This window comes from Stegastes partitus, unplaced genomic scaffold (assembly GCF_000690725.1).
Source record: "Stegastes partitus isolate 25-593 unplaced genomic scaffold, Stegastes_partitus-1.0.2 Scaffold495, whole genome shotgun sequence".
NCBI lineage: Eukaryota > Metazoa > Chordata > Actinopteri > Pomacentridae > Stegastes > Stegastes partitus.
The window spans coordinates 11,165-27,550 of record NW_007578226.1 but is presented as its reverse complement, the minus strand read 5'-3'; the positions used below and the strand labels follow the sequence as shown (position 1 = coordinate 27,550).

Genomic DNA, 16,386 nt, shown 5'->3' with positions numbered 1-16,386 from the left:
ACCTCTGGCTGGAGGACGTTTGATGGAGGGATTAAGAAAGAGAGTCGAGCTCCTTTTAAAAATGTGAACAGCCGAGCTCGTAATGTTTTCCCCGTGGGTTCACTCCGATGAATATAAATGCATGTGAAGAGAGCGGATTAAAGATCTAAACCTCTTGTTTTGAAAGAAGTTTTCTCATCATTTCTCAGTGAGGTCTGCAGACCTGGAGGGCGGACCCCTGCCTGTGGGGCCCTTATGCTGCTTCTCTGGTTGGAATTCGCTGCATAGTTTCCACAGAGGCTTAAAAAAAAAAATCCTATTTTCATCGCCACAACTTTTACAATCTCGCTAACATGTCTCTAAAAGTGTCAGGATCCAGATGTGAGAAGTCATGAAACACCAGATCCTTATCTAGAAACCCAACTACACTGCGTTGGTAATATTTTCCAAAGCTGTTATTGTCACAAAAACGACCATGTTATAGGCTCGATCGCAAAGTAGTGCCGCTTCACAAGGCCTCAGTTCACCTCTCGCCCCTGTCATAACCCAGAGAAGGCTACTGAGGGATTCCAAACAGCTGTCCGGTCAATAAGGAGTATTATGAGGTCACAATCAGGCAGAGAGGATTAGACCACAGTCACACAACGGGGGACATTTTGATATTTTAAGAGTGCAGCCACAACATTTTTACTTTGAGTTCTGGAGAAAATACATAAAAAGACACAAAAATATCTGCATGATGCTGCTGCTGATGGCCAAATAAGGAAAAATAAAAGGTAAATAGATAAATAAATAAGTAAACAAGCACTTTCTGGCAAATATTCAATAGTTATTTCAATCAATTTATTTTATTTGACCCTGAGCCACTGTCACCAAGTGCTGCTTAAAGGGAATTGTTGGATTTCTCTCTGTAATATTAAAGCTTTATGTTTGAATTAGTTTGGTAAATGTACATAATAAATGAAATTGTAGATTCCTGATAATTAAACCTGTTAACACCAGCTATGTTTCTCTACTGGGAAGTACTTTGTGTCAACTGATTGACATGTGCTGTAAATAATGATGGCTTGACTGTTCTATGATTATCTTATTTTATTTGAGCAAACTTTACATCGGATATTGGTTTTTGAAGCAGTAGATCAGACAACCAAACAATACAAAACAGCAGGGGGATATCTCCCAAAGGCAACACACATAAAATACAAAATTTACCTTCACTTGCAAACTGATTTTTTACATTTTTACCACACTGTTGCCCATAAAACTGGAATATATTTTGTTTTTAGACACGTTCCTCTTGTTTTCCTCTACTGATACACATCAGTGATCACTTCTGACCAGGTGCAGTGATTACACACTGAGTCCCAGTTACCAGGTGAAACCAATTCTGACTTTAGGATCTGACTGAAGAGTGTGACGTCCTGCCCACTGACACCATCAACCAGCTTGTGGACAGTATGCCACCATGTCTTAATGCATTGATCCGTGTCAGAGGTGGTCAGACTCAATGCTAGTGACTGAGTGATATTTGAAAGAGTAATTTTTATGCATGAAATCCCCTAAAATGTGTGTTTCCTTTTAAATCAGGTTGAAAATTTTAAACAAAACCCTTAATCCTATTGTTCAATACCCCGATTTTGTTCAAGCCTGAGTACACAGTTTGCAAAAGTTAATTGTGGTTTAATTTTTTACTGTGGTATGTATTATATGTATATTGTGATATCAATAAAGTTTTGAGAAGATACACACCTTAGCTGTTAAGAATAAAGAGCATTGTCACAGTCATCTCATGAGAAAAGATTTAAAAAATACTTTTATTCCAACTTTATGAGCAACAGTGTATTTTACTGAAGCTCAAAACACATCTGCAGTAAATATACAGACAAATAATAAAACGTGCAGAATAAAAATATGACAATAACTGTCAAAAACCCTATAACGATTATTTTTATTATTATTACCTGGGTCTTTTGTCATATCATGGCGCCACCTTGTGGACCCGGATGTAAACAACTCCAGTTGACGTAACGTTCTCACGTCATCATTCTGCGCCCGTGCCTCCAGTCGCAGCAACATGTGAAGAAAACCTGGGGATACAGTGTTTCTGACATTTAACCGCAGCTTGTCTAATTTCACACAACGCTGACAGAGTCGTTCGTGACTAGAAGTGTTATTTTTAACCTTGCTAGGACTCTGAACGCCGCTGAAAGCGAGGTAGCGTCAATTTAGGTGAGCTAACTTAGCTTTACTCGGCACTTTTGGGGTTGTTTTGCTAGCTTGTAGCCTGCTGCTAACAGCATGGATAACACGGAGGAGAACGCTATCCAGCTGCATGGAGATGAGGAAATCATTGAAGTCATCGACCTGAACGACGCGGAGCCTGGTCCAGGTGAGTAGGAGGCAGTTTACGGTCCTTATTTACTCAATGTTTCCCTTTTAAGCACTCATAAGACAGCCAGTGTTAGGATAAATCACAGTTTATGGTAACTGGAATTGACCTTAAAAAATAAACTAATCAAATGACAGTTGGTTTGTTGGATGGGTTTCCACCTGAAGAACAATTTTCTTTTTATTGTTATCATTATTATTATAGCTTTATTTCTTTAGCACCCTTCAAAATTGAAATTAAAAGGTGCTGTACAAAAAGAAGCGACAATGAAGCATGCATAAAACAACCAATCATGAAAAAGCAACAATAAAATATAAAACTACAATAAAATCTTACTCAAGGCGTTATTAAATTCAAATTCCTGTCTGTGCAGGTTCATTTTTGAAGCATTTTAAATTGAAGCATTTAGCTGTTTTGTCAGAAATGGGACCTAAAACCATTAAAGTTCCCCTTTGAGTTAAGCTTTTAACAGCAACTTATCTGAGAGGTTCTGCGTGGAGAATAAAAGGGATAAAAGCTCTATGAAGAGGTGTTATGTGGAGCTAGATTTAGAAGTAAGTAACAGGATCCCATTAAATTCTAGCACAGTGTAAATCAACAAACACAAGGGTTGTGTGATCGTCGAGTGTTGCTGCTGTGTTTTGAACCATTCAGGTAATTAATGAGGAGCAGGCGAGAGAAAACGAGGGTGTTAACTTGCTTTTTGTCTGACCGTAAGATGATTTGGCGGATGACTTGGGGGACGTCGACTTTGAAGACGCCGGGAATGCGGACAACGACAACGAAGGCTGGGAGACGGAGGACGAGATGGAAGCTGAAGTCGAGCAGGATGACAGCGAGCTCACTTTCTCCAAACACACCGGTAACGTCCTCCCTCAGATCGATGCTGTTGGGGACCTCTGATAACTTTCAATCATCGTGGAATTCGTCTGTGATTTTGATAACGTGAATCTACCGTATTTTATTTTCATTTTTGCAGTAAAAATGACACCACAAATTCTCTCATATATTTTGCCAAATAAAAGTTGTTTTTTTGTTGTTTTTCCGCACCTCTCTTCTGCCTTAATAGTTATGGTGGGTGCCCTGGTGGTTGTAAATGAAAGCTTGGAGCATTTTGGCTGGAAATTCAGGAGGCTCGTGTTGCTGCACAGCGTACATAATCCATCAGAGGAACAACATTTTAAAGGATGATTAGATGGATGACACATGGCAGTTTATTGCTGTCTTTTAGCAGGATCAGCAGTTATTATGCAGCACCTTATTCATATCATATCCACGGATAATGCCGGTACATTTGAGTGAAACACAGACGTAGGGGTGCAGTTTTTAAATCACACGAGGTCTCCAAGTAATGCTTGTCGAACAAGGCTCAGCTGTCAGGCAGCCTCAGTCCGTTGAAGGTTTAAGTTTCTCTCTAATCCTTCTCTCCTCAGGCTCGGTGTTTTGTGTGAGTTTGGACCCGGCGACAAACAGCATGGCTGTAACAGGAGGAGAGGATGATAAGGCTTATGTCTGGAGGGTGAGCGACGGAGAGGTTCTGCTGGAGTGCACAGGTGAGTGTTGAAGGCAGAATGAAAGCTGCATTTACTCAAAACCCGCTTGGATCCTTTTATTTAATCTCACCAGTAGGTTTTTTTTTAACAGATGTTGCAATATTAGTCAGGATTTTAATGGGAATGATCTCTTCCAAGCCAACTGTAGAGCATTTGTGACCCGTCTGCACGAAATCGGTCGCATTGTGCCTTTGGCTATTATGCGTAAACAAAAGCGGCATGTTGCTACCACATGACACAAATCACAGGACAGGATTGGCTGGCGATGACACGTTGCTCGTGGCGCCTCCACACAAGTGGTTTCCGCGGCTTCTTTCTGGTGTTGCCGCTCATACACGCTGACGGTATTTGGCAGCGATATGGAGCGTAATATTATCACGCTCTGAAATATTAGATGTTACCTACATGGAGAAAATAACTAACATATGAGGTGCTAAGATGAGTTCACCTTGAAGAATGTGGAGAATTCTTCCTTTTTCAGAATCACCGCCACTAACAACGGTCTGTCTATGCGAGATCTCAAAAGCAGTTTTTTTTTTTGTTTTGTTTGCACAGGTCACAAAGACTCGGTGACGTGCGCCGTGTTCAGCCACGACTCCTCCCTGGTGGCTTCGGGTGACATGAGCGGCATGATTAAAGTCTGGAAAGTGGAAACCAAAGAGGAGATCTGGTCCTTCGAAGTGGGAGATCTGGAGGTACGAGTCTAACCTGAAGAACACTGAGTCGTGTGTTTGTGTCCGTTTAGTTTGTGCATCTGTCAGCACTATAGTCTTTTATTGGAGCTGGAGGAATTTATAAGGAAATAAGAGACGATGACAGCTCAGGCTGAGAATTTGTGGTCTCGGGGAGGAAGTGAATGATCAGACGGGATTCCAGTCCTCGACCACGACTGCTGAGTTTCTCCTCAGCAAGGCACACAACTCCTTCTAATTAAAACGGGTAGAAAACTGCAGGGGAAATTAGAGGAAAGGAGTTAATTCGTAGCTTGTGGCTTCTTCCTCAGTGGTTGGAGTGGCATCCCTGCGCCCCGGTGCTGCTGGCGGGAACCAATGATGGCAACGTGTGGATGTGGAAGATCCCTGCAGGAGACTGTAAAACCTTCCAGAGTCCCGCCTGCCAGGCCACCAGCGGCAAAGTCCTCCCTGACGGTGAGAGATGAGACAACAAGCCTCGGAGTTTGAAGATGCTTTATAGTATTTAGAAGTACAAAAAAAAGGTATGTAGTAACATTTAAAGGGATAGATGAGCTGACCTGGGACAGGATTTTAAAAGTAAAACCTCCTTCGCTTTTGATTAAACTCATTTCTTACAACTTAAAAATGCAGCTTACTTTAGGAGACACCAGAGAACAATCCATCATATGTAAGTAAAGCAAATGTTAGAAGCAAAATGTTTCACAAACAAAAAAGCAAAAGAAAGAATCAACGACATCAGCCTAGTAAATTCTTTATTGAAACACGCTCTTATTTGAGCACAGAGAGCAGGAGAGAAGCCAGCTAAACCACCCATCCAGTCTTTGTTTGTTAGTTACAAATCGATCTTTAAGACCTCCGACTTGCAGGCAAATAGCCAAAGCTAATGGCAGTGTTAGCCACATTAGCTGCAACATGCTAACACTCATTTTCTTTCTGTTGTGGTTGCGTTGCCGTCGATAACAAAAGTGGGGATGCTTGAAAGCTCTTGTGTTCAGTCTTACAGCCAGCAGCAGGACATTTGGTGTTTTTGAGTTAGCAGCTGTAGAAAATCAGTAAACCTGGTGGACTTGGAGGCAGCTGCTCATTCTGATTGGTTCACAGTGAGGGGGCGGGTTTATAAAAAGTTTGAGCCAATCGTCGTATCAAACCCTTCTCACATTAGATAGACGTTTGTGATTAGCTCGGCACGTCAACACAGGTCAAACACACTGAAATATGCTTTTGTTTTTTAATTCTCCAGGTAAACGTGCGGTGGTGGGTTACGAGGATGGAACGGTCCGAGTGTGGGACTTGAAGCAGGGAAACTCCGTCCACGTCATCAAAGGTGAGTCTCAATCATTTATCGTTTCGTGTCACTTTTGCCTCCACATGTTTGGGTTTTGTGTTAGAATAAGTATAAAGATTGATGGAGAAGCCGAGCTGAGGAGAGGTCATCGTGTGCTTTTAGTTTAATCGTGTGAATTCTACATTAAAGGAATTATGACACACAAAGTTCTGTCTAAACAGAAGACAATAATAAATAAAAGCCAGTAAAGGAAGCAGTTCAAGCACCAGACATTAATCAAATCCAGCGTTCCAGTCCAATAAAACAGGAAAGGAAGCTAAAACAAGGGTAAACAAATTATATAAGCTTGTCTTTGGAAAAACTGGCCCAAGGAGTAGTTCAGTGGGAAAAAAAAAACAGCCTGGAGTTTAAAATGTTTTAGGTTTAGGTTGTAAACAAGTCATAACATCGCACATCAGGACATTTTCTTAACATACAGTCGATCTACATGAGCAGGATTTTACATTTATTCTCATGATCGTTGTGGAAGGAGCTCTCCCACTAACGTGTTGCTGCTTTGACAGGTCAGGACGGCCACCAGGGGGCGCTGACCTGCCTGGCCTGCAACAAGGACGGCTCCCTGGTGCTGACGGGTTCTGTGGACGGTTCTGCCAAGCTAATCAACACCGCCACGGGAAAGGTGACGATAAGGAGCAGACGGCGGAGGGGAGGGGAGTGTTTATTGAGCAGCTTTTAATATCTGTGTTTTATTCAAGGTGGTCGGAGTGTTTTCTGTGGAAGGAGGCAAAGCGAAAGGATCGAAAGACGAGGAGGAGTCCAACTCTGTGGAGTCTGTGGGATTCTGCAACATGTGAGTGGCGTCACAAGAGCAGAGAGTCTGAGTGGCACAGATCCTGCATTTCTAACGTTTGGTCTGTCCCGTCCTTCCCAGCCTGCCGCTCATCGCCGTGGCGTACTTGGACGGGACTCTGGCCATATATGACCTGTCAACGCAGGTCCTGAGACACAGGTGCCAGCATGAGGTGAGAAAGACGGAGCCTTCCTGTTTGTTTATAGTCTCCCGAGTGTGACACGATGGATTCACACTTGCCTCGGCTCTGTGTACAGTACGCAGGCTTTGTAGTCATATAACCCGCCGCCACCAGGGAGGTCTGCTTTGAATGATGTCTTAACATACACATCCAGAGACGCCACGATGTCCACTTAAGGAATTTGTTTTCTCAGTTGCACATGAGGAGAGTTTGTCAAACGGTTCCATCAGTCATCTGACAGAAAAATGTGCTCAAACGTTATTTTGAACCCGTGATAAAAGCCTCTATTCAATGTGTGAGATGTGTTTCTAAAAGCTGTTTTGTGTCCCTCCAGGCGGGCATCGTTCACCTGCAGTGGGAGGACTCTTCTTCTGTGGTGTCCACCTGCTGCTTAGACGGAGCGCTGCGCTTGTGGGACGCTCGATCCGGCAACATGGTGTCGGAGTACCGCGGCCACACGGCAGAGATCCTCGACTTCACCGTCAACAGGTACGACTCGGCCGCAGGATACCGGTTATACCTCTGTAAACCCATCGAAGGGTTTGACAGGCGTGTGGTTGTTGAAAATTCAACAAAATAAAAGCATTTATCAGAGGCAGAAACTTTGAAAACAGAAAGAATTGTCAGATGTGTAATTTCAGATCAACTTTAATGTGCAATTGCAGAAAGAAAATTAACCTGAAATCATGATAATTTATCAGAATCCATGTGAAATGATTTTTCAGCTGAACTGCAGGCTGTGTCATTGAATACATTTCTAGGTTCTCTGTCCTTCTAGTCGTAGTTGTTCTGCTTCCATAGAGGTGCAGGACTTTATACGCAATGAAATAAGTAAAACTGTGACAGGAGCAAACACAAACGTCCCCTGCAGTCGCTGTAGTTTGAGAAAATATTCTTTATTTCTACTTTTCTGGTTGTGAAAGCATCATAGAAAGAATAGAAAACCTAAAAGCAGTCTGGGATTCCTGTTATCTGACAGTAAACTACTCAATATGTCGGCTGAATCACCATGAAACGTATGAACTCTTTCATTCCCTCGGTGTGTAGATTGTGTATTTGTGAACACGTTGAAGCTACGATTAATAAAAACAAAATCACAAGACAACATGTGCTTTCAAAAATTCCCACAAGTTTTCTATCCAGAGATTTTCCTGACCTGACTGTTCAACCTAAATCCTCCCTTGTGTCCTCAGGGAGGCGTCTCTCGCCGTCACCGCTTCAGGAGACAACCAGGCGAAAGTTTTCTGCCTCCAAAGACCCGATCGGTAAAAACAAGGACGAATCGAAGAGGAGAGAAAAAACGAATTTCAGGAGAATCATCAGAGACGATCAAACTTTTTGCTCTCCTCCAGCGGAGAACCGGTTTTACCTTCTTTCCTCCTCAGGATTTTAAAATACCCCCTGTGTGGATCTTACCCGACCTGATTTCGTAGGACTGTAGCTGCCCAAAGATGATTTTTTTTTCAGTTTTCAAACGTGCTCAAGATGTTGACGCCGCTTCCAGCACACCTTAGAGATTCTTTAAAACAAACTGCTCACCATTTGGGTCTAAGTACGCTCTTGTTCAAGAATCTGTGAGACTAAACAAAGTGAAATTCAGAGACTGGTGTCTCGCCTTCGACGTCCCTTTTTAATGTTCTGTCCTCCGAAAGATACAAACAACACAGAGAAAAGGAGTGTTTTTCGTTTGCCAAATGTCCTCAGCCCTTCGAGGGCGCCCGTGGTCTTCCAGCTCCAGTTTTCTGATGTAAACTCAAGTGTAAATACAAAAAATAATAATATACTTTCTTCTGGGGAACCATTAAAAGTCATTTTCAGCCGAACGCTCTTACGAGTCTTGTGTTTACTCCAGCCGTCGTCTAGATTAATCTGTCCATTCTCATCTGTGTTTATCAGATCTGATAAGCGGCGAATCGTTTTGTAGACTGTCAGTGATTCAGTTTTAACTCAGATCCGTTTGATATCGTTTTATCAGATGTGAGTAAACGGAGGAGGTGAGTCAGTCTGAGATGACAGCCCAGATCTGATTAAAGGAAGAAAATATGTGACTGACCTCAACTTTAAAAGCCCAAAAAAGGAAGTTTAGTTCTTTATTATTTCATAGATCTGTAGCCCAGATTGCTTTCGGTGCTTGATGGATTTGATCAACAGCTTTAATGTCGCCTATAGAAGTTATACATCCTCCTGCCGCCTCATGCTCTTATTTTGAAATATTTTAATAAGCTTGATCAGACAAATAATGCACAAGATGTTATTTATGTTTTGGGTTTTTTTGTAGTAAAACTTGACAGACAGCATTAAAAAAAAAAAAAAGGTGAAAATGCTCAAAAATAAATACAGTCGTGACTCAATAACCCGACCCTTAACAATCCTAAACGTTGCTATCCGACAGGTTTTTAGGAAAAACAAACAGAAACCATTAAAAACAGCCTTAACATACCGGCAGCCTTAGATTCTGACTCCGACATGACATTTAATGTCACAAATAAGGACAACGGCGTATTATCTGACTGAACAATCCCACAGATTGGCTACGTTCACACTGCAGGACTTGATGCTACATTCAGATTTTTTGGTGAAATCCCGATTTTTTTTGTAAGTTCGTTCTCATTTCCAGTTAAATGCGACTTGTATGTGATCTGCTGTGTGAACTTCATACGACCCAAAAGTGTCCCGCATGCGCAGAAGAGGACACGACGACGTTACATGCAGTGACTGTGCTCAGTGTTTACAGAGGTAAACATGGATGGTACCGGTGGAGCGTATCTGCCACTCCCCCGCCGCCACTGGAAACAGAAGTGTGAGCGCTAACTAAACTAGCATCAGCAGCCAAGTACTGCCTGTGCGTTCCGGTGTCCTCCCCGACCGTGCCGAATATTCTGATATTTATCATTAATTGGGCCCAAATATCCAGAGTCCAGAAAGTGCTGTTCGGACCAGCACTACTAGTTACTATAACAACTATAGACAATAAATATTAACAACAAATGAGCCTTCAAGCATCAAGCCCTCCTCGTATGTCGACCTCCGTCTTGACAATCCAACATAAAAGAAGATTTTACATTTAGTGTCGGATTATCGAGTCACGATAATTAACAAACTCCAGGCTCCACTATTAGCGAGTTTGTATTATTTATTGATGTAAAACATACCAAATTATGAGGTTTTCACATTTTTATTTTGATATAAAGTTTCTCAGTCAGGTTTAATGCTGTTTGAGATTATTTTTGTTTTTGCATGAACGTGAGATAAAACTCCCACCCAGTGCAGACTGTGATGATGCACACCTCCACAATCTTTCTGACCCAGACAAAGCAGAACTGTCTCAATCGGTTCTTTCTACAATCAGGAAATACATCAGATCTCCAGCTGCTTGTTGAACATACATCCTTGTATGTTTACGTTACCATGTGACTGATAGGAGGCAATTAAACATAAAGGTCACAACCACATCGCCCTGCATTGGTCTGCATCAGAGTCAAAGGCAGGAACATCAGAACGTCGAGTCACTGCAGCTCGTACTGTGCAGCCAAGTGTATAATCACTAATATTAATGGATGTACGAGCGACATGTTGGCAGCTTTGACTGATGAAGACCAGACTGTTATTCTCAAAGAGGACGACCGGTTCAGCTCCTTCAGCTTCAGCTATTGTTGTTCTTATTTCTGCCCTCTGGTCGTCCTCTCTTCTTGACCGTCCACGAGGCAAAAACAAGCGTCATTCGGTATCCTGAGCACAAGTGCTTCTTCCTCGGCTTACGCAGTCATTGTGTGTTTATGAAGGAGCACACGCACAGCTCTCCTGGACGGACAGCGAAGCACCTGCACATGGATTGTGTGGATATTGTTTAGTTTTATGGTGTACAAACAGGAGATAACATTTCATCAGATTCAAAGTTGTGTCACCTCTCAACACCTGAATTGAAGTAGACTATTTTCTCTCCTGAACAATCAAAAACAAATCATTTAGATATTGATATTGCAGGAACCAAACTTAAGTGAACACGCCTTGGACACAGGAGTTAGAAAACCAGAGATAACGAACAGGTTATATAACTGCATGGTTATAAAACGAGCTGTGGAACCTTCTCAGTTTTGGAGCTATGGGCTGTGTCGATGTCGATGGAGAAGAACCGCCAGAGGAACTGAAAAATCTGATTGAGAGACTTAGAAAAGATGGAAAAGCTTACATAAAAATCAGTGGGTGCAGCAGTAATCAGGAGGTATGGAACGAGCCGTAGTACCACTAGTAGCTGCAGCAGTCGGACAGTGTGCTGTTTGTACTATTCAACCCTGGAAAACAGACCGGCAGGTGACTTGGCGAAGGGTTTATCAGTGGAAATCAATCTGTAACAGCTCAGGCAACATGTAGGATGGTTCCAAATGTCTACTTCTATGGGCAGCATCCAAGAGAAACACCTTCTAGTTGTAGTAAAACTGCAAGATGGAAGTATGATAAAGAACATGAAAAGAATACTGGGAGTCTATTGTTTGGTCAGATGAGACCAAGGTAAGTTTGTTTGGCTCCGTTGGGGTCCAGTATGTTTGCTGTTATTGGATGCTTTAATGACCTGACAGTGAAGCACAGAGGTGGAAGTATGATGAAAGGTGTTGGACACATTTATAGACGACGCCATCAGCGAATGTGGATATACCAGATACCAGAATCCAGTCTGACGAGGTGACTCCTGGTCTGCAGAAGGTGAATATTTCATAATGATCCAAAATCCCACAAAAGTTTCAGAATAGTAAAAATGATTACCTAACCAAGTGTGTTGTCAAATACATAGAGCACATCTGGGGTATTTTAAAGACAAAGGTAGAGCAATACATCCCCTCAACCTTGATGTACTGCATTGAGTTCCTACTGATACTTTTTTAATATAGTTAATCAATACTGATAGTTTTTCAGTTATACTCTACTCCTGTTTCAGTAGAAAAATAACACCTGCCCAGCGAGGCGTTCACTGGCCGCAGGATATTTTCCTCCTCTGTCACAGCAGGTAAACGCACGTGAAGACAAAGGCTGGTTGGATTATTACCTTCGGACCTGGACGGAGCCACAGTCGGACCTATTAAAGTCATCTTCTCTGAGGGCCACCATGACGACAGCAGGTGGGCCGAGAGAGGCTGGCGCTGCTGCCAAGGTAAACATGTCTGGAGGAAGAGGAGGAAAGTGACAAACACATTAACAATGCTGCCTGAAAACGGCAGCGAGCGGTCACCACGGAAACGGAGAAGCTGAGGATAAAAGAGTGCAGTCGATGGAAAAAAAGAAAAAAAAGGGGGTTTAAGGTGAAACTGTCAAACAGAAACCTCTGTTTTTCTGACGAACAATAGTCACGGATAGTAATGATCTGAAATCTAAAAAATACTCCAATACTTTACATCTGAAGCATCTAAAATGAAAACACAATATGTTCTTGTTTCTTCTTCTTTATTTCTACAAAGTATTTTAAAAATTCAATCGTGAGTGAAACACATTCAAACATGGAAGGAACGCTAAATCATATGCTAGTTAGCTTTTAGCTAGTTAGCTTTAGCTAGTTAGCTTTCGAAGTCCTAATATTGATACTTTTATTTCAGTATAATTTAAGATTTAGGCTTTATTATGTGTATGTGGAACAGTAAACTAAGTTGCTAACATAATAGAGTATAAAAGTGGTTTTTAAACTCAGTTTGACAAGAAAAAAGTTGAGTTTAGCTAAACCATCAGGCTATTAGCTAGCATTAGCTACAGTTTGTTTTGATGTCTGTTTTCTCAGTTTTGTTAATTTTTGAACTACTTTTCTCCAAAATTACCTGTTTTTCTGTTATTACGACGCCTTATAAGTGTGCTATTTAAAACCATGTTAAAGTTATTGGCCTTTAAAGCTGGTAAATTGAAAATTAACTTTATTGGTAATAAATAACTTTTACATGATGAAAAAATATCTAATTTTTAGCTGTAAATGCACTCAGAAATGAGTTATCATGAAATAAAATACATTCAAATTAACTAAATATTGTTGGAAAACTGTTGAAAAGTTTTTTGTTTAGTTTACGTCCCAAATAGTCGAGCATCAGTTGAAATTAACGGAGCTGAAATACAATTAATGAATAAATTCCGGTTGCTCTCAATCAAAGTTGGTGGCGCCACGAACCTGGCATTGATCTCCGTTCTCAGCTGAGCTTATTCATCTTATCACATTAAACTTTTCCGCTGCATGTAGCATTAAACCAGATTAGATAATTGATTTAGCTGTGAGGGGACCTGGTGTTCCGGTGAAGCCCAGATGCTCCGTCTCCTCCTTTGTAAATGAAGATGTCCAGCCTGTCCTCCCTGCCTGGTGTCTCTCCAGACTCTGGAACGTTTCTGTTTAAAACCATTATCTAACTGGAGCTCGTCCATCTCTATCAGCGCCGGGTCTCCTCCGAAACTACCTCTGAAGGAGTCTTCCGTGTTTGGCCAACGAAGCAGGTCAGCGCCGGCCTTCCATCCAGCGCTGTGTTTAAATGTGAGGCGAGTGTGACAGCTGTTATGAGTTCAGACGTACACAAGGTTGTATGTATATGTTTAGGCCAGCGCTGAGCCAAATAATAGGAGGAAATACATCTTTGCATTTGTTTTAACCCACTTAAGAGAACGGATTTGTCAGGAGCGACAGCTACGTTGATGGGTTAGGTGAAGGATTTGTCTAAAAGAAATTAGTGGTAAAAACAGCTAAAAGTTTATTCCTGTGATTGTGTACAGAAAACAGCAATATTGTCAAATTATTTATAAATGTATCACCTTACAGTAATTGCATGGAGGAGTGTTTTCTTCTGTGAACAATTAAAAACAAGCTTAATGTTAGCTCGATGCTAATCACTGCTCCCAGTTATGCATCGTAAAACCTCAACTTGTTGTTTTTACCTTTCTGTTTGTGGAGGAATGAAACACACAAGGTACAATATGTTCATTTGTGAGCTGTAAAAGTGTTAAAACATTTATTTTTTAAACTTCCCACGCAGCCAAGCTAGCTGTTTCCCCACGCTTTTAGTGTTTATGCTACATTCTCCTAGCGACACTTAGCTAACTGACACGCAAAAGTGGTAGCAACCCTCAACATATGGCACAAATGAGAATCAAATCCTTTTTCCCATAAATGTCCTGATAAATAAGTATACTTTTTTAGCATTGATGTGCCTTTTTTGTGCATTCAGTTATTAAAGGAAGCTAAACTGTGGCAGCTAGCAGCTAACAATAGCTTGTCCGCCGCTATGCGCTAAGCAACATCATGAAAAGCTGTTTTGTTGTTGTCAGGAAGCTCAAATACACCAAATTGTATTATGTATTGTTATTTAATGACCCTCCAGCCTATTAAAAATGTAAAATTGAGTATTTTCAAGCAGAAAATGTACATTAACTTGTAAACAGGTTTGTTCCGTTTAGCATCCAGACTAGCAATGCAAGCTACTCTTTCACTGAGGCACAAAATTGACATGAGGAATCAGATAAATCGAATATTAAAATGCAAGAACAGCATATGGATTCCTCTTTATACATTTATACGTGTAGAAATGTATTACCTTGTGTATTTATATATTGCTGTGTACACCTATGCTGTATATTATTTGCTGTAATAACAGTAAAGTTTAATCTAGTGTTTATTTCTACATCTATTCATTCTTAAGTGATACAAACTAATCTAATTTCCCACTTCAGGAACTTCAATTCCTGATCTTATTGCTAAAGGAAGTAGGGCCTGTGCAGCTTCTAAATATTTGTGAAAAACAACATTGTGTTGGCTAAACAATTACTAGAAAGCATAAGTAAACTTCTTAGAGGTCTGACAAACAATCAGTTGCACAAGACGGACTTTACCGGCTTGTAAATGTGCCACAACACAAAACCTGCACAGTTTGATGTTTAAATGATGGGTTTATTTGCCAATCTCTTCATTTTCTAACTGCGTTCTCAGCTGCTGAATATTTGCAGAAGATTTGTGGGAGCGTTCGGGGGCCCGTCGTGGAGGGCGTGAGGACAAGAGCGCATGCCACGCCAGCTGATGTTGACTGGAATGTTCTTATCAGCTTCAGTGATAACAGGTCTCCATTCTCTTCCATTCATGGACGTGCGCGTCAGTCCTGGGCAGCGGTTAAAACAAATGAACCGGCGGTTAAAGGAGCACAAAGGGAAGAGTTAGTAGGTCGGGGTTGGTGGTGGACACTGCTGCCTCATCCGTAGCAGGCAGGAAGAGACACTTTGGTTACAACAGCTGCAACCTCCTCCTCCTCCTCCTCCTCCTCATCCTCCTCCTTCAGCGTGCACTTCCCCTTTAAAGTGTCTGAGAGGAACAGTCTTGGCTGCTCGCTCCGTCCGAGCTCTCGTTGAGTTGGATAAAGAAGACGGCTTCTGCACTTTTGTCTTGTAAATATGATCAGAGGAGGAGAGCGAGAAGAAAAAAACGATTTTATTTGAAGTGCAACCGATACATGACTGAGCTGCTCATCACAAAAAGGTAAAGATCTTCCTGCTTTTCTTTCCCCCAATAAGTTCTTGTTCTTTTTTTTGTGCAATCAATCATTTCTCCACATATCATTGTTGTTCTTTAATTCTTTATGTTCCAGCATAACTTAGATTAATGCATGCAATGTGTAGCTGGAAACCAACCATCTACTTCTGTGACAGAAAAGTTCTGCAAAATAGGTTAAAAGTGAATTAAAAGGGGGAAGCTGTCAGAGATAAACGAAGGCATCACTGATGAGGCAGTAATGTTGGAAAACCAATTTGTTTCTGTGTGTCGACCTTTTTAAAGACCCTTTAAAACCAGCATTTACTGAAAGTGGAGCAGGACTTTGATACCATAAAACCCCTCATTGGGCTTACAAGACTCATGCCTCGTATTTGTGTTACATATGCAACGCGTGTTTTTATTGTCGGGATCGTGTATTAGGCGCATTTTTCATTATAAAATAACGTTTTACTGCAGCTGTAAGATATTTAACATGGAAAATATTTGACGTAAACAAGGCGACATAACAGAGTTTAATCATACTTATGTGCAGTATGTAGGTGTGGGTTATTGTAGCTCACTGTACATTTCCCCCTTCAGTTTAAACTGTGTTAAATTATCTCAGGTTATGCAGCACTTTCCAGAATATAATAGACACAAGGGAAGCCGTAACTGCGGAGCCGATGAATTATTGAATGACAGCAGCCTCTCGTCCATTAACATGCGCTCTTATTTGCTGTTAGCTAACAAAGGGGCTCGATTTGTTTCAGAGAGACGACAGAAAGGCACATGTCTTGTCATGTGTCTTCACCACAGAGTCTAAATGTGTCACTCAGCATCTCTCCCCTACATAGTATTTATAATAATGCTGTTTTCATCCTTCTGCTCTCTGAATGTGTCGAATTTTTTGTCCCTCCGTCGTACATTTTACTTCTGAATATGTTGTGTAACGGCTTCCTCTTTATGCAGTGAGAATAT

At 41.4% G+C, this 16,386-nt stretch overlaps 1 protein-coding gene across 1 annotated transcript; it reads left to right on the top strand.

Annotated features, from left to right (window-relative positions):
- Positions 1-2,051: 2,051 nt before the first annotated feature.
- Positions 2,052-8,755, top strand: aamp (angio-associated, migratory cell protein). Its single transcript, XM_008287295.1, has 11 exons — positions 2,052-2,368; positions 3,087-3,230; positions 3,802-3,921; positions 4,477-4,616; positions 4,925-5,069; positions 5,857-5,940; positions 6,465-6,580; positions 6,657-6,751; positions 6,833-6,923; positions 7,267-7,421; positions 8,126-8,755. Exons 1-11 carry the CDS (start codon positions 2,278-2,280, stop codon positions 8,199-8,201), a joined length of 1,257 nt encoding a protein of 418 aa, XP_008285517.1. The 5' UTR covers positions 2,052-2,277; the 3' UTR covers positions 8,202-8,755.
- The last annotated feature ends 7,631 nt before the right edge of the window (positions 8,756-16,386 follow it).